The 21,102-nt window shown below is 54.6% G+C and overlaps 2 protein-coding genes and 1 long non-coding RNA gene across 3 annotated transcripts in view; 1 reads left to right on the forward strand and 2 right to left on the reverse strand.

The window, feature by feature from the left end:
• Positions 1-11,870, forward strand: part of NT5DC2 (5'-nucleotidase domain containing 2) — a 23,782-nt gene extending 11,912 nt beyond the window's left edge. The window contains exons 6-14 of the mRNA XM_007500498.3: positions 1,320-1,448; positions 1,603-1,663; positions 1,878-1,980; positions 2,972-3,073; positions 4,223-4,304; positions 9,669-9,755; positions 10,037-10,177; positions 10,583-10,647; positions 11,176-11,870. Of these exons, the coding sequence (XP_007500560.1) occupies positions 1,320-1,448; positions 1,603-1,663; positions 1,878-1,980; positions 2,972-3,073; positions 4,223-4,304; positions 9,669-9,755; positions 10,037-10,177; positions 10,583-10,647; positions 11,176-11,437 (1,032 nt within the window). The 3' untranslated portion in view covers positions 11,438-11,870. The remainder of the gene's footprint in view (positions 1-1,319; positions 1,449-1,602; positions 1,664-1,877; positions 1,981-2,971; positions 3,074-4,222; positions 4,305-9,668; positions 9,756-10,036; positions 10,178-10,582; positions 10,648-11,175) is intronic.
• LOC130455478 (uncharacterized) lies at positions 2,906-9,671 on the reverse strand. Its single transcript, XR_008913458.1, has 2 exons — positions 6,121-9,671; positions 2,906-6,068 (listed from the first exon to the last, which is right to left on the reverse strand). It is a non-coding gene; the product is annotated as an uncharacterized LOC130455478 (long non-coding RNA).
• Positions 11,608-21,102, reverse strand: part of STAB1 (stabilin 1) — a 75,248-nt gene continuing 65,753 nt past the window's right edge. Inside the window, 14 exon segments of the mRNA XM_056806274.1 lie at positions 11,608-12,208; positions 12,383-12,496; positions 12,669-12,800; positions 13,399-13,506; positions 14,111-14,257; positions 14,417-14,536; positions 14,743-14,852; positions 14,972-15,137; positions 15,280-15,413; positions 15,517-15,661; positions 15,919-16,112; positions 16,618-16,725; positions 19,160-19,264; positions 20,039-20,188. Coding sequence (XP_056662252.1) covers positions 12,152-12,208; positions 12,383-12,496; positions 12,669-12,800; positions 13,399-13,506; positions 14,111-14,257; positions 14,417-14,536; positions 14,743-14,852; positions 14,972-15,137; positions 15,280-15,413; positions 15,517-15,661; positions 15,919-16,112; positions 16,618-16,725; positions 19,160-19,264; positions 20,039-20,188 — 1,790 coding nt within the window. The 3' untranslated portion in view covers positions 11,608-12,151.

The raw sequence follows: 21,102 nt of genomic DNA on the forward strand, positions 1-21,102 counted from the left end.
TCTGAGGCCAGAGGGCAGCGTCCATGCCAGGCACGGGGGGGTGCAAGGACAACACAGTCTCTCTTCCCCGTGAATTTATACTCCAGTGGGAGAAACAAGTACAGATGTCGAGGGTGTAACGCGGTATGCGCCGTCATGAAGGGCCTAGCGGGGTGGGATCAGGGACGTCCTCCTGCCCCAGAGGGGGCCCGGGCCTCATCTTGAGGGAAGAGAAGGCCCAGGAGGCAGAGAGGGGCGAGGAAGGCATTCCAGCGCAGAGACACCGGGGCCGAGGAGAGAGTGCTGTGTGTTTGGGACAGAGAAGGCCATTTGGGTTGGGTTCAAGAGTGCAGGAGGGAGAATAAGTCCGATGAGCCAAGAAGGACCTGGCTGTGAAGGGCTTTAAAAACTAAACACGAAGGGTAGCTCCGTGGCTCAGGCCTGGAGACAGAAGGTCCTGGGTTCAACGTTGGCCTCAGACGCTTACTGGTTGTGTGCCCCTGGGCAGGCTACTTGATACACACACTGCCTAGCCCTCCCCATTCTTCTGCCTTGGAACTCATACTCAGTATTGATTCTGAGAGGGAAGGGTAGGGGTAAATTAATTAATTAATTAATTAATTAGAAGTAAATAACGGGGTGAATGAATGAATTTAAAATGAATAAATGGATGAATAAGTAAACACGCAGTCTGCAAGGGCCAGGAGCTAGTCGGAGCGTTCCTGCGCCTCTCCTCTCTCCCCTGGGGTAAACGCGCAGTCTGCAAGGGCCAGGAGCTAGTTGGAGCGTTCCTGCGCCTCTCCTCTCTCCCCTGGGGTAAACGCGCAGTCTGCAAGGGCCAGGAGCTAGTCGGAGCGTTCCTGCGCCTCTCCTCTCTCCCCTGGGGTAAACACGCAGTCTGCAAGGGCCAGGAGCTAGTCGGAGCGTTCCTGCGCCTCTCCTCTCTCCCCTGGGGTAAACACGCAGTCTGTAAGGGCCAGGAGCTAGTTGGAGCGTTCCTGCGCCTCTCCTCTCTCCCCTGGCCTCGCGCCTGCCGCATGCTGCTTGGGCTCAGAGGAGGTGGGAGCAGCCAGCCCCGTGGCTGGGCCCGCAGACACAGCGAGATGCACCCCCCTCGCCCCTGGTGCTGCCAGGGAGCAGCAGGACAGCCAACAGGGCTGAAAACAAGAGGGTGCAAGGGCCAGCCAGGCACCGAGGGGACGGAGCCAGGCCGAGGGCCTAATAATGCTGTGCCGGCAGGGGCAGGAGCACGTCCGGTCAGTGCGGGGCTGGGGGGCTGCCCCAGCCGGCCCTCCTCCCTCCTCAGCCCGTGAGCCCCCGTCTGCCCCTCCCTTCCCCAGGGCCCGTCTCTCAAGCAGTTCATGGACATCTTCTCCCTGCCCGAGATGGCCCTCCTCTCCTCCGTGGTGGAGCACTTCCTGGCGCACAAGCTGGAGTTTGACCAGACCCACCTGTACAAGGACGTCTCGGTGAGGAGCCGCCGCATCTCTGCCGGGGGAGGGGAGGCTTCGCTTTAACTAGAGCCCCAGGCTGGGGGGGTCCGGCTCCTTGGCCCTCCCCGGAGCCGAGCGCCGGCGGTGTGCCGGCCTGGGGAGCTCAGAAGCGCGTGTCGGTGCTCTCTAGGACGCCATCCGAGACGTCCACATCAAGGGCCTCATGTACCGGTGGATCGAGGAGGACATGGGTAAGCGGAGCCCCCTGGGGGGCTGGGCCTTCCCCGAGGCGGCCCCCCGGGCCCCTCCGAGCCTCTCTCCCCTGGGCCCAGAGCAAAGAGGCCTCCTCCGGCCTCTCCCGGGCCCTTGCCAGGCCTGCCCGTGGGAGACGGCCGCGAGCAGCCTGCCTGGAGCAGGGAAGGCTGGCAGAGGGGACCCTGACCCGGCCCTCCCACTCTCTAACAGAGAAGTACATCCTCCGGGGAGACGAGACCCACGCGGTCCTGACCCGCCTGGTCAGCCACGGCAAGAAGCTTTTCCTCATCACCAACAGCCCCTTCAGCTTCGTGTGAGTGTCGGCCCGCTCCGGCTCCCGCTCAAGGGAAGCCTGGAGGACGCAGGAAAAGGAGGTCCGGCCCGAGGGATTGTCCGAGAACATGGGAAGGGAGCTGGAGTCGGGACCCCAGGGCCCCCTCCTCACCGCCCCGGCCCTGGGGCGCGCTTGGCCTGGCGAGCGATGGGCAGCGGCTCGGCCTTCCGAGGAGAGTCCTCCCTCTTCGGCCCACTGGCCCCGAGACCACTCAGCCAAGGCCACCAGCCTGGGGGGGGGGTCTGACACAGGCGTCCCAAGGACCCCTCCAGGGAGTGCCTGCACTGCTGAGACGGGGCACAGGGGGCACCAGCACGCACAGAGCGCTGGGCCTGGAGTCATCTTCCCGAGTTCAAATCCAGCCCCGGACGCTTACTAGCCATGGGACCCTGGGCAAATTATTTGACCCTGTTTGCCTCGATTTCCTCATCTGTAAAATAGGCTGGAGAAGGAAATGGCACCCTGTTTCAGCCTCTCTGCCAAGAAAATTCCAAATCATATCACGAAGAGTCCACACGACTGAAAGGATTAAACAATAAATTCTAAAATGAAACGCCAAAACCCTAGCTTCGCTCTACAAAATTCTAGACAGTTCAGCTAGATGATCTCATTGGGATTTGCAGAGGTGCTGGGGGAGGGTGTGAGGGAATTCTATGCTATTGGTCTTTTCTGAATTCCCTTCTCTTTTAAAAATATTCTTTTTGGGGGGCAGCTAGGAGCCTAAGGTAGCTCAGGAGATGGAGAGCCAGGCCTAGAAGGGAGGTCCTGGGTTCAAATCTAGCCTCAGATACGTCCTCGCTGTGTGACCCTGGGCAAGTCACTTGACCCCACTGCCTAGTCCTTACTGCTCTTGCAACCAACACACAATATTGTTTCTAAGAAAGAAGATGAGGGTTAAAAAAAATAAGATAAAATATTCTTTATTAACTTTTCCTTTCCTGTTCTGATTATTGCCCATTGTCACCCTCAGGGACAAGGGGATGAAGCATATGGTTGGCAAGGACTGGCGCGATCTTTTTGATGTCGTCATTGTCCGAGCGGACAAGCCAAACTTTTTCACAGACAGACGCAAGTAAGCTGGGCGCTCTGGGGTTCCCCAGTCTTCCTTCCCTTCTCCACCATCTTCTGCGGGACAAGGGAGTCTCTTTAAAGCATGAGCTCTAAACTGGAGGGCAGGAAGTGCAGGGCAGTCAGGAGGTGGCCACAAAGGGCTGGATGAATCCCATGTGGCTGGCCCTGACGTCAAATGACTGAACCCCTTGGGGAGGGCTCAGGTCCCCACTCTGCCCTCTTTTCCACCCCCTCAGAGAAAGGAAATGCCGTTTCCCCCTTTTCCCTTCGTGTGTGAGTCTAGTCCCCCATGTGTATCTGGACTTCTCCAGGAAGAGAATGAATGAATAGACAGATTTTCGATAATGAACCGGAGTGCTGAGAGATGGCCCTGGCCCCCTTCTGCCTAAGGATTATGTGTGCGGAGTCCCACCCCAGAGGGGGAGACCTGCCCATGGCTCAGTGTCCTGGAATGAACAGGAAGGAGCACAAATCCTCCTCCGAGCAGCCAAGTCCCCAGAAAGAAACCCGAGCCCGCCGGCCCCTGGGCACTGGGCCCATTTCCCATCATGCACTTCTCCTGCGAGCCACCCCATGGGCATAGGCACCCGAGCCCCTGAAGAAGCGGGAAAGCGTGGCTTCTATTGAGCCTTCCCTGTAGGTTCCGCCGGGGCCACTTTCTGTCTCTTTTTGGCCCTGGGAGGAAGGGGGAAGCGAGGGCCGGGGTGACATTCACCGTGGCACCTCTGGGCAAGGGGACATCCATCAGCCCTGCGGTCTGTGGGCCACTTAACCTTGGGGCCGCGGGGCTGGGTGGGCCCATCCGCCTCATCCTGTTTACTCTGGGAAGAAAATCGCTTCCCAGGCTCTGTCTGCGGAGGGAGGGTCAGAGGCCTGACCTCGGTGGGCGGCTGTGCACCGCAGCAAGGCATTCTCCGAGAGGACTTTCCCTCCCCGAGTGCTCTCAGGTAGTCTCCACATCCCACAGTGAGGCTGCGGCCCCAGCTCAGCTCCGAGCCGGGCCTAGTCACCGGGGCTCCGGCCTCCTCCTCTCTGATTCCGGGTCCTTCCTGTGGATCCCGTCCAGGGGGAACGTAGAAGTGGTGCTTCCGGGGCCGTGACTGAGCCAGTGTCCTTCTTTTTCTCCCGTCTTCCCCTACCTCCGCGCCAGGCCTTTTAGAAAACTGGACGAAAGTGGCGTCCTGCAGTGGGACAAAATCAGCCACCTGGAGAAGGGGAAGATCTATCGGCAGGTAAGGTGGGCTGGGTAGAGGTCCTCCAAGACCCCTTCAGCTCTAAATGAGCAACCAGAGAAGGGCTAAAGAGGAAGTCCTGGTGGCCACAGTGGCCCCTGGCCGGAGGCCGGGCCACGGCAGAGGCCTCTCTTCACTCCTGCTGGGGAAGGGTCTTCAGCATAGGCAGGCGCGTCCTTCCTGGAGGTGGGGGCTTTGTGGAAAAGCTGAGGGCAACCGCTGAGGCGGAGGCTTTCAAGAGCAGCCCTGACACTCGGCCTCCATACTCTTCCTCTACCTGGAAGACTAGCCAATTAGTGAAGCATTTATGGAACCCCTCCTGTGTGCTGAGTACTGTGCTAGGCACTGGAGATACAGGACAAAAGGGAAACACTCCCTCTCCTCCAGGAGCTTATGGGCTAACGGTGGAGACATTTATAGGTTTGTTTATACCACCAGACACAAGGTAACCAGCAGCTGGTGGAACCAGGAAAAAGCTATACAAGGACTCAGTTGAGTCTTAAAAGCAACCAGGGAGGACAGCTGGGTAGCTCAGTGGATGGTGAGCCTGGCCCAGAGACAGACGGTCCTGGGTTCAGATCTGGCCTCAGACACTTCCCAGCTGTGTGACCCTGGGCAAGTCACTTAACCCCCATTGCCTAGCCCTTAACACTCTTCTGCTTTGGAACCAATGCATAGTAGTGATTCTAAGACAGAAGGTGAGGGTTTAAAAAGAAAAAGCAACCAGGGATTCTAAAGAAGCAAAGATGGGGAAGAAGTAAATTCTAGGCATGGGGGATAGCTAGTGCAAATGCATGGAGGTAGGAAATGGAGTATTGTACGTTAAGACCAAGAAGGCCAATTTGACTGAACCATAGAGTTCAGAGCCACCCTTGGGCCCTTCAGTAGAATGAATGACCAGTGACTGAGGTTAAAAATACCCAGTGGGGGCAGGGGACAGCCAGAGAGCCTGGGGACAGCACAAGGAACAAAAGGGACTCTAGAGGGCAGGGGTTGGGGGGGGGGAGAAGGGCTCACTTTCAGTTAGTCTCCAGATTAGGTGAGGATGCTGTCCCAACCTGACCTGCAGGGGTCTCCCAACTCAACTCCGAGTCAGCCTTCTGACAGCCGCCTGGACCCAGACTCTGCAAGGTCCAGGACCCAGCCTCAGGGTTAACTGTCTGCACACAGAATAGGAAAGGGGTAGCTGAGTGGCTCAGTGGATAGAGCACCAGACCAGGAAACAGGAGGTCCTGGATTCAAATGTGACCTCAGACACTTCCTAGCTGCGTGACCCTGGGCAAGTCACTTGACCCCAGTCGCCTCGCCCTTGCCCCTCTGTCTTGTTACTGCGTTGTTGCTAAGACTGAAAGGAAGGATTCAAAACAAAACCAAACAAAATCCAGAAGAAAGCTAAGGCAGCCCTTGGAGTCAGGTGGAGGGATTGTTTGCTCCCAAGGAAGGACAGCTATTTGGCAAGCAGAAGTAGATATAATACCAGGGTGGATTGAGGTTGTATAATGGGTTTAGCTGGACCCTCCGATCTGATCAAAGGGGATTAAGGAGGCTAGCCTAGGTCAGGAATGCAGAAATCCAGGCCTCGAGCCCGTTCCCAGCAGCCCCAGGGCCGCCATCTCTGCTCTTCTGGGGGGGGTGGGGGTGGCAGCACCCTTGAAGGCTTGCCGAGCTCTTAGCTGGGCCTCGCTGGATGGCCTGGGGAGGTCCTGGGCCCAGGCACGTCTGTGGCTGCGACAAAGGCCATACAGGGCTCCGTCTCACGGCTACCTGGGGCGTGATGGGGCAGCCGCTACCTGGGGCGGGATGGGGCAGCCACTACCTGGGGCGGGATGGGGCAGCCGCTACATCTGGCCACCCCTCCACGCACAGTTTGGTTTCTGAACCTGAAAGCCCCTCAGACAGCCCGTGCGCGTCCCTTTGCTTACGGATTCTAGAAGTCCGTCTTGAGCCTGCTCCGGTCCTTTGGGCCTTTTCCCCAAACTGCATTTCAGGAAGCTAGTTGTATGGACGACGGGAACTGGGATGCTGCTGGAGCGTGGCAGGGATGCTAATATTGCTCTCGCCCGAATGCGAGGCGTTCTGCGCCGTAGGTGGAGGGAGGCCCAGCTGCCATCTTGCCCCTCTTCCCAGGGCAATGTAGCCTCTACAAAGCCGTGATTTGGGAGACTTGAGGGAGGAGGCAATGAGGTAGCAGTGTAGTGCACAGCGTCTTGGGCCTGGAGTCAGGAAGACTCATTTTGATGATACAAATGAGCTGTGTTCGCCTGGGCAAATCCCTGAACCCTGCTTGCCTCTGCTTCCTCATCTGTAAATAGCTGGAGTAGGACATGGTCTTATACATTTCTAGTTTCTCCCTCTACAGTCTTCTTCCTGCCTCCCTAAAAACATATTTAAGTCTCTCTGATCCTAAAAAAAAAGCTCTTTTTTGACCCTTCTGTCTCTTCTCCTTCATGGCCAAATTTCTTGAAAGAACGATGTGTGCCCAAGATGATCCAGAGGATGGAATCCTGGACCAGGAGAGTGGGAGCCCCGAGATCCCATCTTTGGACATGTATTAGCTGTGTGACCTTGGGCCAGTCACTGAAGTTCTCTCAGCCTCTCATCTTCTATATAACAATGCCGCTGAGTTGTCAAGTGGGAGGATCAAGGGAGATGGCATGGATTAGTGCTTTGTAAATCTTAAAGCACTATCTACATAAAGAAAACACTTATTCTTATCATTTCACCACCCAGCCTCTTCTTAGCCCTTTGCAATGTAGCTTTTCACCCAAGCCCTTCCTGAAGCTCACTGCCAAATCACCACTGACCTGAGAACAACACCGAGAATCACGCTTTTTTCATTGTTCATCTTTAGCTCACTGCAGCCCTTGACCATGTGAACTGTTTTCTCCTGCTGGATGCTGACTCCTCCTTTGCCTTCAGAGAGAGCATACACTAAAGGTCTTCTCCATCTTCTTTCCAGCTGGATCCAGGAAGGGGCCCTAAAGCTCCCTAAACGTCTGTGCTTGGGCCTTGTGTCCTCTCCTTACATTCTCTCCCTTCTTGATCCCCGCGTCTGTGGCTTCAACTTCCTTATCTCTGGAGGTACTTCCCCAAATCTTTATTTCTCGCACTGACCCCTTCTGAGTTCTAGGCTGGCATTTCTAGCGGCTTCTAGGGCACCTCTGTCTGGCTCTCTCCCTCTAAATCAGCATATGGAAACTGTCAAATGGAGACTTGAACCCCAGACTTCAATCCCCAGAAGTCCTTGCTAGGTCCCAGATTGCCCTGTAATCTCCCTGAATCTCACCTGAGTGTGAGATCACAAATTATTATTTAAAGGGGCTCTTAGATTCCCTCCTAATTTTCTGTCAGTGGGGCCACCATTTATCCAGTCTTCAGGTAGACTGTCCTCAGGGTTCTCCCTGGTATCGCTTTCTCCCTCACCTTCCACACTAGGCCTCCTTTCATTCCATCTCCGAAATATCTAGCACATTCCTCTCCTTCCCCTTCCCCTGTAAATCCTTATTACCACGTGCCCGAAATCATGTCTCATCCCTCCTCCGCACACACCTTTGCCACAATCCATCCCAAATATTGTAGCTAGCATAAACTCTCGTGTCTAGATCTGCTCAGAAATCTTCCATAGCTCCCTATTGTCCCCCGAGTTTAATTCACATATCTTTGCCCGACCTTCAAGGCCTTCTCCAATTAGGCACTTCCATACCTTTCCATTCTCGCCTGATACAGGGTGTCCCAAAGTCTTTGTGCAGATTCCAGCTTCCGTAACTTAAAACTACACAAAGGCTTTGGGGACAGGCCATGCTCTAGTGCTCTTTTCCTTACTCTAGCCCTTAGTGCAGTGCCTGGCACACAGGAGGCACCCAATACTGATGGACTGATTCCTGACTCTCTGGCCAAACTGGATTCCTCCGATCTAGCACGTGCCCTGGGCTTTCCCCCCTCCATCCCTAGTCCTTGAGTGCCTTCCTTCCCTCTCTTCAGTTGCAATCTCCCCCCTCAGAACTCCCGTCAGTGCTTTCTTTGGCCATTCTCTGACAAACTCATGGCCACCCGTCTATTGTCACCTAGTTTTCGGCCCCCTCCTCAACGACAAGCTCTAGGAGGGCAGAGCCGGTATCTAAGAACCTAGCACAGTCTTTTGTATTAAGAAGGTGGACAGGGGAGTGAGTGTGTGTGCATGTGTGTGTGCATGCGTGTGTGTGTGTGTGTGTGCATTTGCACGCACACACCACACCCAGGACAAGAGGATGAATCTGGCTGTGTGGGGTGTCAGGGTTGGAGCTGGACTGGCCATGGAAAACCTGGTGTGGACAAACTCTGAGCCGCACGTCTCTGCCCTGAGAAGTAGAGCGGCAGGGCACGCTTGGGCCTCGTTGAGAGAGAAGACAAGGCTCTCTAGTTGTTCTGAGCTGTTTCTAGCCGCCTGGCTATTCCAGAAGGAAGGGAGGAATGGATTTGATGCCTCTGACACATGTAGAGGTCTGGCAAAACCTGCGGGCTACCCCTGCCTGCCGCCTCCTTTTTCCACCTCCCAGGCCGGCCAGCAAGTGCTCTGGGGGCTCTGGTGGCCTCCCCGGGGCTGCTGGCCAGCTCAGTGGCTTTGTCCCTGGGGCCAGGGAGCTCGGAGGGGCTACTGTAAGAGAGGCCGGGTCACTCACCAGCCCATGTCCTGCCCATGCCTGGGTTGACTCTTTGGAATGTAGCATTTGGCCCAGAGGCTGCTGTATGTGAAGCCGGGGCTTGCTTCTTTCCCACGAGCTTGGCTGTGGCTTATTCTGGGATAAAAACTGTGTGTGTCGAGAGAGTCTGCGCCGGGGAGGGTGCTCTCTGGCTCCCCAGCCTTTTCTGGGCTTGTGAGAAGAGGTCAAGACTCCTGGTGCTCCGTCGTCTGGCAATTCTCCGCTCCTCCCAGCCCATCTGAAGGTGCTGAGGAAGAGCTTTCCTGAGAGTCACGAGGCATCTTTCTACTCGTGGGCACTTGTCCTGGGGCTCTCTGCTGGTGACTTGACTTCCCGGTGCCCCCAGCACCCCGGGAGAGGGAGGTCCTGGGCCTTCTGTTAACCTGTCGGAGAGGAAATGCCAGTCTCCTTCTCCAGGCGGCGGATGACAGTCTGGAGAGGGCTTGGGAAAGGGCAGCCTGGTTCCCTGGGATTTGTGACCTTAGAGCCCGAGACTTATCAGTTTGTTCATGGAATCTGAGGTGACAGAGAGAAGGCAAAGGCCACTGCCTGGGAACGGCACATTCTGGACCTTAGAAGTCAGCCGGCACCCAGGATCACAGGGACTGATGGGAGCTGAAACCACAGAGGATGAGCCAGAGGACAGAGTGAGAGGTTGTTTACTCTAACCTTTTTGTGCTTGCAGGGAAATCTGTTTGACTTCCTCCATCTGACAGGCTGGCGGGGGTCCCGAGTGCTGTATTTTGGGGACCACCTTTATAGTGACCTCGCAGTGAGTAAGCCCTTTCTGCCCTCATGCCCTACTTCACATCCCCCTCCCCAAGCTCTATCTGTGCTCAGTGGGTAAGACAGACTCAAAGGGCTCTTGGGTGGGTAGACATCAAATGTCCCAGTAGCTCCTCCTGCTGGCAGAGCCCAGTAGCAGATAGCATAAGGGAGTGAAAGGGACCAGAGTCCATGGCCTGGCCTGGCCTCCCCTGTATTCTCTTGGCTTGCTCAGCCCACCAAGGCTCACTGGCTCCCTCTCTCCCTTCCTGCTGCCATCATGCCCAGGACCTCATGCTGCGCCATGGATGGAGGACGGGCGCCATCATTCCTGAACTGGAGAGGGAGATCAGCATCATCAATACGGAGCAGTACATGCACTCCCTGACCTGGCAGCAGGCCCTCACGGGGCTCCTGGAGAGGATGCAGGTGCCAGCAAGGGGATGGGGGGTGGGGACGCCGACACCCCCGCCAGCCTGTGGGCCAAGAGCCTGACTCCAGTGTACTTCCTGAGAAGCCACCTTCTCGGAGGGCCTTGGCTTAGTTATTCTCTGCGCTCCTCATTCCACAGAAGCAGGCTTGCTGGATAGCCTCCCCTGCCTTGAATTCATACGTATCCCCTTCCCCCTACTAGACTGTAAGCCACAGAGGATACGGATGCTGCTGGTTGCTTGTCCCCTTGTTTGTGGATGAACCAAACCCCAAGCCCTGCCCTGGGCGGAGACTAGGCCCGATGAGGCAACTGTCCCATCCTCTAGGACAAGGCCTCTTGTGGGCCACAGGCTGGGCCCCATCCCGGCACCTTGTCCCCATCCCTGTGATCATCTTTCCTAGACCTACAGAGACGAGGAGTCGAGGCAGGTGTTGGCGGCTTGGATGAAAGAACGCCAAGAGATCAGGTGAGGGATCAGCTTGTGGGGAGCAGCGTCACCTCAGGGCAGGTCACTGAGCTCCTCCTTCCCCCTCCCTGGTCACTCCCCCATCCCAAGCCCATCCACACAGGGCTGAGCTCCTGAAGAACGCTGACCAGGAGCCCAAGTTATCCAAGCCCCTCTGCTGGGGGAGAGGAGGTGAGAATAGCAGGTTTAAGGGTGATGCTCTTTGAGGGCTGGAACCCCCACACAGCATTGATTCTAATACAGAAGGCAAAGGTTAAAAAAAAGTCGATTAACTCCAAGTTAAAAATTTCTGAGGCTAAACCAACTTCTCCCATTGTCCTAATGGAGAAACTGAGGCCCAAAGAGCCGGCTACAAGCAAAAAATCGAGTCAGTGGCTAAGCCCTTGATGGATCAGAATCCTTCATTTTCCAGGGAAACTGAGGCCCAGGCAGCCAGAAGGGCCCAGCCTGGAAAGGCCCCGGGGTAGCAGGCTGGCGGGCAGGGGGAGGTCGCCTAGTGATGCCACTCGGGACCCTCTCCCTCCCCAGGGCCGTCACGAAGAAACTCTTCAACCCCCGATTTGGAAGCATCTTCCGCACCTTCCACAACCCCACGTACTTCTCGAGGAGGCTCGTGCGCTTCTCGGACCTGTACATGGCCTCGCTGAGCTGCCTGCTGAACTACAGCGTCAACTTCACCTTCTACCCACGCCGCACGCCACTGCAGCACGAGGCCCCGCTCTGGATGGACCAGCTGTGCACGGGCTGCATGAAGACCCCCTTCCTGGAGGAGATGGTGCACATCCGGTGAGGGAGGGTGGGCGGGGATGTGCCCCCCGCTGGGCTGGGGGCGTGACCGCCCTACCGCCCCCCCCCCAGCAGACGCTGTTACGTCAACCCTGAGGGGGCGATGCCAGAGAAGGGGCTCTTCTGGCGGGTCTCCCAGGGTCCCTCCGCCCTGGGAAGAAGGAGGCTGAACGGAGCCTGACACAAGAACTTTATTTTCTGAGTGACTCAAAGGCTTCTTCCCTGCCCCCTTCTGAGGTACACCGGCCACGGCTCCCAGGGAGGGTGGGGACCGGGACGGAGGGACACTCCGGAACGGCCCGAGAGGGACGCGGGCGCTTCCCCAGTGACGAGGGGAGCTGGTGCCGGTCGTGAGGTCTTCGCTCACTCTCTGGGTCTACGAGGACCCTCCCGGAAGACAATAAACTTCACTTGGCCGGTGTCTGGTTGGCAGGGCAGCCCACGGCTCTTTAGTGCTTCCGGTCCCGCCCCTCGCCCCAGGCCCCAGGCAGTTCGGGTTGGTGAGGGAGAGTCAGGGGGCCCCATCTGGGGCCTGGGCCAGCCTTAGCCCTGGGAGGCTCCAGGGCCCCCGAAGGCGGCTTCTGGCCGGGCCTCTGCAGGAAGAGACTGTGCAAATGGTGGGCTCACTCGGGCCCATGTAAACATCTCCTGGGGACAGGTGGGGGTGGGCGGGCAGAGCCAGGGGTGGGGAGGAGCCACCCCGCCTTCCTGGCCCTGACTACTCCTCTTCAAGGATTCTGTGGGTGTCCGGGAACTCCTCTTCCCGGAACGAGTTCTAGGAAAGACATGGGAGCAGGTCAGGTTTCCTCGGGCCGAGGCCGAATGAAGTCCAGGGGATCCCAGGCAGGCATGGTCCGTGAGAAAGTGATGAGCCTAAGGAGGCTTGGGGGGGGGACCCTGCCCTCCCATCACGCAAGCGTCTGGCAGGGGGCTTGTCGCTACTACTCACATCAAAGGGCTCATAGAAGGTGTCGTGGCCTCCAAAAGTGGGGTTGGGTACGGAGATCAGGGGCGGGCTGGGCCCTTGTTGCCAGGGTGAGAAGTCATCCTCGTCATCTTCAGCCTAGGAGGAGAGGCAGTTTGGGAGCTGGCGGCAGATCAGAGGGCCAGTAGGGGGCGCTGTGGGATAGGCTAAAGGGGCCCGGGAGGAGGGAGGCAAGGAGAAGCAAAGAAGGCCCCAAGGGAGGGCAGGGCCGAGGTCCTTCTACCCTCCCAAACCATCCACTCCCATCTACCTTGAAATAGTGGAACTGGAATCCTTGGCCTTTGACTTTGTGGTGGAAATACAGGGCTGCCAAGCCCAAAAGCAGCCCTGCCCCCAGGGCCGTGCAAGTGCCAACTGCCACAGCAGTGGCGGTCCTTGCCAGCTGTGATAAAGGATGGAAAGGTTTGAAAGTGTTTCCCTTATCCCAAGCCCTATCCTAACACAACACAGCCACCTTCAAACACAGCGGAGCTGCAGATGGGGGGGGAATGCAGGTTCCCCCCCTGCCCGTCCCCAGCTGCTTGATCCTGGTTGAGTTGAGAAATGGGGGGGGGATGCCTCAGAAACCGTCTAGTCCAACCAGCAGTCATTTAGTCCACCACGTTCTTGAAAACTTCTCACGGAAGCCAAGGCAGCCCAAGCCCACTAAGTGCTGGTGTTTTCCGTAACGAAGCCTCATTTTCCCTCCAACCACGGCTCCTGATTGTCCCATCTAGGCCAGCTGAGCCTACATCTGATCCTGCTCCCCCTTGAAAGCCCTGGCAGAGAGCTGTCGTGCCCACCCTCCTCCCAAGTGTGGTCCAGGCTGACGGCAGTAGTTCTCCCAGCACTCCTTCCGTGCTGGGGACTCGAGACCCTTCACTATCCTGCTGCTCTCCCCGGATGTTCCGGAGCCATCCCTGTGGCACCCCCCGAATCCGATACTCCGCACTGTCGACGAACCTCATCCTAGACCTTTGCTCTTCCAAAGGGGCACTCACCGGTTTTGGGGGCGCTGTGAGGGGGCTCTGGATGGCGTGAATAATGCCATTGAAGGCGATGATATCCCACTCCACAACAGCACTGACTCTCACCACATCGGTGCCCTCCTGAATGGGAAAAGGGGAGACTCTTTATGCCTTCATTGACTGGTCCAACGGAGCCTGGCCAGATCTGACTCTGGCCTAGGAACTTTTTGAGTAGGAAGCTGAACAGGGGCTCCGCCAGCAAGGCCAATTCACTGGGGAAAAGCATTTGCCACCCAGTCCCAAATCTAAGTCGTGTGCCGGAATTGGAGGGAATGGGTCTCCCCTGGCTGGGGGCGAGTGGGCCTGTGGAGAGGCTACGACAGGCCTTCTAGGCGTGTTCAGCATGGTCCACGGACTGCAACGAGGGAGGCTTTTGGAGTGCGGTGGGCAGAGCCTTGCTAAAGGAAAGGGCTTGATGCTGCCCAAACCTTGGAAGCTGGCAAAAGGAGCAGAAGCAAGTGATGGACGGTAGGTCCATGGGCTCGCTGCTGGGCTTCTCCTAGAGAGAGCCTCATAGTGAACCCAGGCCAGACACTAGCGAGATGAGAGAGAAGCCATTCATCCACGGGCCATGGCCAGTTGAGGGGAGCTTAGGAAGTAAGCTCCAGGCCCTGCAGTTGGAGGCACAGGGGAAAGGAGGCAAGAGAGAGGCTAGGGAGGCCAGTTGGTTGCCTCAGGGCCTTACCTTGAACATGGTACTGTTCCCAGCAGAGGAGTTGCTGATGAAAAGCTGGTGGCCTGAGTGGGCAGGTAGGATAGTGCCCTGGCTGAGGTTCAAGCTCAGAAAGGTGACATTAGAAGCATGGAGTTCCAAGTCCTGCCAGCTCAGAGTCTGGGGGCAAAACCATCATCCATTGTCTCCCTAGTGGCATGCTTTAAGGCTGTCTCTTCCCGCCCCAATTATGTCACCTATGAGCATTTAGGTCACTGATCCTCCCTCGGAGGGGACACCCCCTGGGAGCTGGAGAGGAGAAAAGCAGCCCCTCCTCACCAGATTGTTCCCAAACCCAGAATTAATGGGGACGAAGAGTGTCTTGGAGGTCAGCTCATCAGATAGGAAGCCAAGGAATTCTAGACCATGTTGCGTGGTGTTGGCATAATCCAGCAGCAACTGGGGAGCAGGGAGGAAAAGATAAGGGAATGAGGCCCGAGAGGATAACCCCCCCATCTCTCTGCCCCTCATCTTTGGCTAAGGTAGCCCACCTGGACCTCAAAGATCTCCAGGGGGGGAAACCACCCTCTCCTTCAGTCATATCCCAGATCCTGCAGCCTCCACCCTCAATCCCATTTAGCTCAACCTCTCCTCTTCCTACGAACCCCATAGAAGGTGGAGAAATTGGCATTGGCGGCCAGTACATCCAGCAGCTTTCCGTTACACACGGTGTACCCATCACCTACAAAGCCGTCCCGGCACTGGCAGGTCACATCTGGATAGAGGATTTGAGTGTTAAATCTTGGGGAAAAAAACCCTGCAAGAGCTGCCTGCTACTCCCACCCACTGGCAGAGCCGGGCGCAGAGGCCAGAAGAGAGCCCTGGAGCCCTCACCACGCAGACGGTAGCAGTAGGCATCCCAGCGCTCGGTAAGGCTGCCCTGCGTTCCACGGAGGATGATGCCCGCGTGGCTGGTGTTACAGCTGGTGCTGGGGTAGACGGCGGGGTAGGCAGCTGTACCATTCGATAGCCAGCCCGTCAGGCACAGGTGGAAACCAAGCTGGATAATTTGGTGAGTGAGGAGGAAGGAAGGAAGGGAGATCCTCCCCAGCATCCTTCAGACCACAGCCCCACTCAGTGTCCATGAACCACCCGCCTCCCCAATGGGTTCTCCTGGCCCCCAGCCCCCTTCTGCCCCAGACCTGCTGAGCAGCTGAGAGTTGATCCAAAGAAGCCAGTTCAGCGCCCTGGGCCAGGCACTGCTTCTCTGCCTCCCCGAAGGTCAGCCTGTACTTGCCTTCTGGAGCCTGCAGGTGGAACACTCCAGCCCGCTTCTCTGTAGGAGGAAGGCCACTGGTCAGGCCACCGGGACAGGGAGGGAGAGACAAATAGGGCACAAGGCTATGGTGAGGGGGGAGAGTGGGAGAGGAAGTTGTGACCTTGGAAGTGCAGGTCAGTGCAAGTGGCCTCCGGGTGGCAGGGCCCAGGACTCTCCAGGCATCGGTCTTCAGGGGGCACAGCTTCCACCAGGCACTGCAGTCCATTCCCCACATAGCCAGGCCGGCACATGCAACGGCGAGTGTTCTGTGGGAGCACCAGGGGCCTCAGTAATCCATCGGCCCCCATACCCCTCCTTCAAAAGGCCAAAGAGACAGAGACCCGAAAGGGGGCCTGGCTGAGGGAAGGAGCCCAAGGACGAGGCCTGGCCTCATCGGGCCTCTCTTTCCTTCTCATTGGCTCAGGGGCAAGGTTGGAGCTGAGGCAGCAGTTTGGATCCAGGACCATCGCCACGGAAGGGAGCAATGCTAGGGCCAGGGGGAGGGTCTGGAGCCAGGACTCACTGGGCCAGTGCTGATGCATTCAGCATGCTCGCTGCAGCCTCCATTCTGGCCATCTGCACAGGGGTCCCGGGCCTGACAGAACACTCCATCACCTTCGTAGTCAGGGAGGCAAGTACAGGTGACCACTGTCCCCTGCTGGCTGCAGCTGGCATGCTGGCTGCAGCCTCCGTGCTGATTCTGGCAGCGGTCAATCACTGGAATAGGCAGGGGAACCATTGGGGGTAAATAAACAAAGCATCATCCCAGCTGAAACTCCCCCCACCAGCAGCCCCTGATGCTTGTCTGCTCAGAGACCCCAAAAAGCCCTCCCTGACTACTCCAGCCCGTACTAAAAACCTGTGGCAACCAAACTAAAAACCAAGCGCCCCGTTATTGTGGGGTGGGGGAGGCTCCAAAAGTCTCAGGGCCCTTTAAGAGCTTAAAATTGAAGGAAGACTTTTGGGATCTCCTGTAAATGCCCATAATCTGGTCATTTCTGGTCCCTTCCTCCCCAATCAGAATGTGAGCCCCCCAGAGGCAGGGCCCAAGCCCACCTTTCCTCTGCCTTGCCCAAACGATAGACTTCTATTCCTCATCTTTGTCTGTAAGCCCAGAAGCCCCCTAAGGGCAGGGCCTGATTACACCCCTCGCCCATCCTGATGCCCAGCAGGTGCCCTCCACCCACCCCCAGGGCCATAAGTGGGGAAGGATCCCACCTACCTGTGCATTTCCGACCATCCCCCTCATAGTCCAGGCTGCATTCACAGAAGTTGTCTTTTCGGCACACAGCCTGGGGATGGCAGGGTGGGGAGCACACAGGCTGCTCATCTGTGCCCCCCATTAAAAGTGGGGTTAGTGATCTGGGTCCTAGTTCTCCAGATCCCTCCCAGACAGCTCTGCCCCAGGACTCCAGCGTGGGACCCTCCTACAAGTGAATGTCTAATGCGAAAGCTTAGGGAATGGAATGACTGCTAGATTGAGCCTCTCTGGGCTCTGGGGAGTCACAGGGCTGGCCCAGGCACTGCCAGTCTTGGCTAAGGAGAATGCCATTCTCGTTCAGGGCAACCCTATCTTGATAGCTGCTAACACTCTTTTGCCTTGGGAATAAACCAGGTTAATAGGACCTGAAGGCTTGTGGGCATGCGTGAAGGGGAAGAAGAGAAAGAAAGAATAAAGGGGATGGGGCTGGTGCCAGGGCACCGAGATGACGTGGCAGTGGCAGGAGAGGGAAAGAGGAAGAAGGCCAGAGGGCTAGGGCAGCTCAGAAGGTTGCTGGAGAGAGGAAAGGAGCCTAAAGCCAGGTCGGAGATCAGTGAAGATTTGGGGAGAGGAAGGAGGTAGAGGGGCTCATGGACTGAGGGCCAAACTGGCCAAAGCGAGCTTGACCTGATCCTCGGTACTTCTCCTTTATCCCCATTCAAGAGAATGCTTTAATTCTACTGAACGTTTTAAGTGAGGCTGGATTCCTAGGACTTCTAGTTTAATAGGAATGGGAATTCAATTTGTTAAAAGCATTTTCTGCATCTATTCATACAATCGTGACTTTCGTTGGGTTTTGTTATTGATATAGTCAGTTATGCTGACAATTTTCCCAATGTTGGACAGGCCTTGCATTCCAGGTACAAATCCCAGCTGGGAATAACACAAGACCTTTCTGACATACTGCTTTCATCTCCTTGCTCATCTTTTATGGGAAATTTTGCGTACCAATACTGGGAAACTGATCTAAAGTTTTCTTTCTCCATTTTTGCCTCCCTGGTTTAGGTATCCAAGTTCCTATTTGTGTCAGAGAAGGAATCTGGTAGTACTCCTCTACCTATTTTTTCCAAATAATTTATATATTATTGGAATTAATTGTTCTTTAAATGTTTGGTCAAATTGGCTTATAAATCCACCTGATTGTGGAGATTTTTTCTTAGCGAGCTCATTTACAGCTTGTTCAATTTCTCTAAGTATTCTATTTCCTTTTCTGTTCATCTAGGCAATGTTCATGTTTGCAAATCTTCATTTCATTTTGATTTTCAGTTTAATTGGCATATAAATTGGGCAAAACAGCTCCTAATAATAGCTTTAATTTCATCTCCTTTTCATTTTTTGACCCCGGATAATCTGGTTTTCTTTTTTTAATCAAATGACCCAATGGTCTATCTATTATATTGGTCTGCTGTTGTTTTTCTTCATAAAAAGTTTCTTTATTAGTTCAATGTTTTTTTTTTTAACTTTCCATTTTATTGATCTCCCCTTAGATTTTCAGGATTTCTCTTCTGTTATTTAATTGGGACCCTTTCATTTGCTTTTGTACTTGTCCCAAGCTCCTTTCCACCACAGCTACATGCCTGCTTCCTTCCTCTACTAAAGTTCAAGTTCTCTAAGAGTAGTTTTAGAAATGCCCTTTTTTCTCTCTTTGTAGATCCTGCTCTAGAGGAGCAAGGGCTTGCCTGAACGAGGCATTTGCTAAATGTTTATTGAATGAATGGGAATATATGTTACTGCCTAGGGCCCAATGTGGAGCGGCTACACCTACCCCATAGACCTTGGCTCTAGCCTGGAGGAACCACCAAGGGCTTGAGCTACCACCTCTCTTTCCCCATATCCGTTCGGCCTCCCCATAATTCACCAGGAAGTTTGGTGGGACACATACCCCACTGGAGGGCACCCTAGCACTCTTGGGTAAAGCCACAGAGTAGGTTTCCAACCTTTGGGCAATCCCTTCTGTGTAAACATGCTAAGGGTCCGAAAGCATGCACACGTGCATCATTAAGAACCTTTAGATGTGTGCAGATGTTTTCAAAGACTTGTGGGCATGTGCACCCAAGGTAGAAAGTAGGAAGGAAGCCAGCCTTTGCTAAGTGCCTACTATGTGCCAGGTGCTGTATTAATCATTTTACTCATACTATTTCATTTGAGCTGAAGCAACCCTGGGGGAAAGGCACTCTTACCATAACCATTTTACAGCTGAGGCAACTGAGGCAAACTGAAATTAAGTGACTTTCCCTGGGTCTGTTGTTAAGTCTTTCAGTTCTATCTGACTCTCTGTGACCCCGTGGAGCATAGTTATCCATGGGTTTTTCTTGGCCAGGCCACGGGAGTGGTTTGCCATTTTGTTTTTCATGGATCCTTTCGTGACTTGCCCAGCATCACAAAGCTAGGAAATGTGTGGCGCTGGATTTGACCTCATATCTTCCTGCCTCCATCCACTCTACCTCCAAAGGGAACAAAGGCAAGTCAGCACACATGCATACATGTGCACAGGGAGACTCACCCAGCTTTATTTCACAGCGCTGTCCGCTCCAGCCCTCATTGCAGAAGCAAAAGCCAGAGCCTGAGACGCCCTCATCACACTTTCCTTGGGCTGTGCACTGACAAGCTGGGGAAACAGAGGGAGAGAGAGTCAAGGAAGAGGATGGAGTTATAGGGAAATATCTTATTGTTTGGAAAACTTTATTTATTATGCGGTTTGTAACTATAACTATGTGACTACAGATACTGTTGCATCCTGGATGTGGCCCTGACTTCAGTAACCCTCCAGGCATGCCGGAGACAGCCACCAGGAATTTTAGGTTCCTCCCTGTCCTAGATCCATCCGCCCAAAGCCCTGGGTCTACTCCCCCAGGCTTTGTGTTTTGATTTCCTCTTGTGTTTGGGCTTTGCCCAAATTTTATTGAATGTTTATATTTTATATTACCCATCTCAATCTGTCTTGCCTTCAAGCTGCCTCCTCTGGCACTGATTCATGAAGAACCCCACCCCCCCATGTCTAAATAAAAATATATATATAAATAAATAAACAAGTAAATGAATGAATACATAAATGTTCAAATAAAAAATATGTATAAATAAATGAATGAATAAATAAATGTCCAAACAAAAAAAATAAATAAACAAGTAAATGAATGAATAAATAAATAAATGTCCAAATAAAAAATAAACAAACGAATGAATGAATGTCCAAATCCTCCATATTGTCCACCTTCCAGAGCCTGGAAGAGAGGGAATTACATCTTCTTTCCAGCTCTCTTTTCTCTCCCAAATGATGTAATAAATTTCTTTCTAAAACTATTTCGAGGGTTTGTTCTCACATACTACAGACTCATCAGGGGAAATGAATGAAAGGAGGATATGAATCGGGGACAGGACTTACGTAGACACTGATGACCAAATGTCCCTGCAGCACAGAGCTCACAGGCAGTCCCATTGAAGCCCTTGTGGCACTTGCAGACTCCTGTCCCTGTCATTCCATCGTCACACACCCCATTGCCGTTACATGGGGCTCCTGGCCCCCCTGGGCACACTGAAAGGAAAGAGATGATAGTCCTAGACCCCCGGGGGCCTTACTGTTCCTCCTAGGACTCCCCAAGATCGTGGGGGGCTGTGATATGAGGGAAAATGAGGTTGGATGAAAGGGAGGTCCTGTAAGGTGGGATATGCTGCTCTTAGAGGAAGGTCAAAGCCCTGGAGGATTCAAGTGTTCCCAGGCCACCTCTTATTAGCTGTTCAGTCCAAAGCAAGTTGTTTGGATTTCCCTATCTGCCAGGGTGGGCCACACTGGTTATACTCTCCTCCCTCCTTTCCTCGATCCTTCACCTGCCTGCGGGATGGTCTTGTCCTGACCCCTGGCACTGGCACCCCTCCAGCAATGTGCTCCAATCTGGACTCACCATTTCCCCTTTTTCCTCCCCCACTCCTTCCAACATCCTGATTTCAGTCTGACCATGGAAGCCCCAAATCCCCTGTGACTTGTCCTGCTTCTCCCTCCTCCCTGACCTCAGAGCACTTTGCCAAGCTTGAGGATTCGGCCTCCCCAATCTCTCTCAAATAACGGATTTAGATCTGGATGGGGCCTGAGTTCAACTCCCTGATTTTACAGGTAAGGAAACCAGGGCCTCTGGCTCCAAATCCAGGGATTTTCCCCCTAAGCATCACTCCATTTATGTGGATGTCACTCTCCTCAGAGAAATATGGTATCACTATCGAGGCTGAATGGCCCAAAGAGAAGCAGGAACTTCGTGTTCAGATATATGCTGTTTATTATTTTTAGCAAAGGCCCTTCTATTCCTGTACTTTCTGGTGTTTTCTTTTTTTTTCTTTTTAAACCCTTACTTTCTGTCTTGGAATCAGTACTGTGTATTGGCTCCAAGTCAGAAGAGTCGTAAGGGCTAGGCAGTAGGGGTTAAGTGACTTGTCCAGGGTCACACAGCTAGGAAG

This window comes from Monodelphis domestica, chromosome 7 (genome assembly GCF_027887165.1).
Source record: "Monodelphis domestica isolate mMonDom1 chromosome 7, mMonDom1.pri, whole genome shotgun sequence".
Classification (NCBI taxonomy): Eukaryota; Metazoa; Chordata; class Mammalia; order Didelphimorphia; family Didelphidae; genus Monodelphis; species Monodelphis domestica.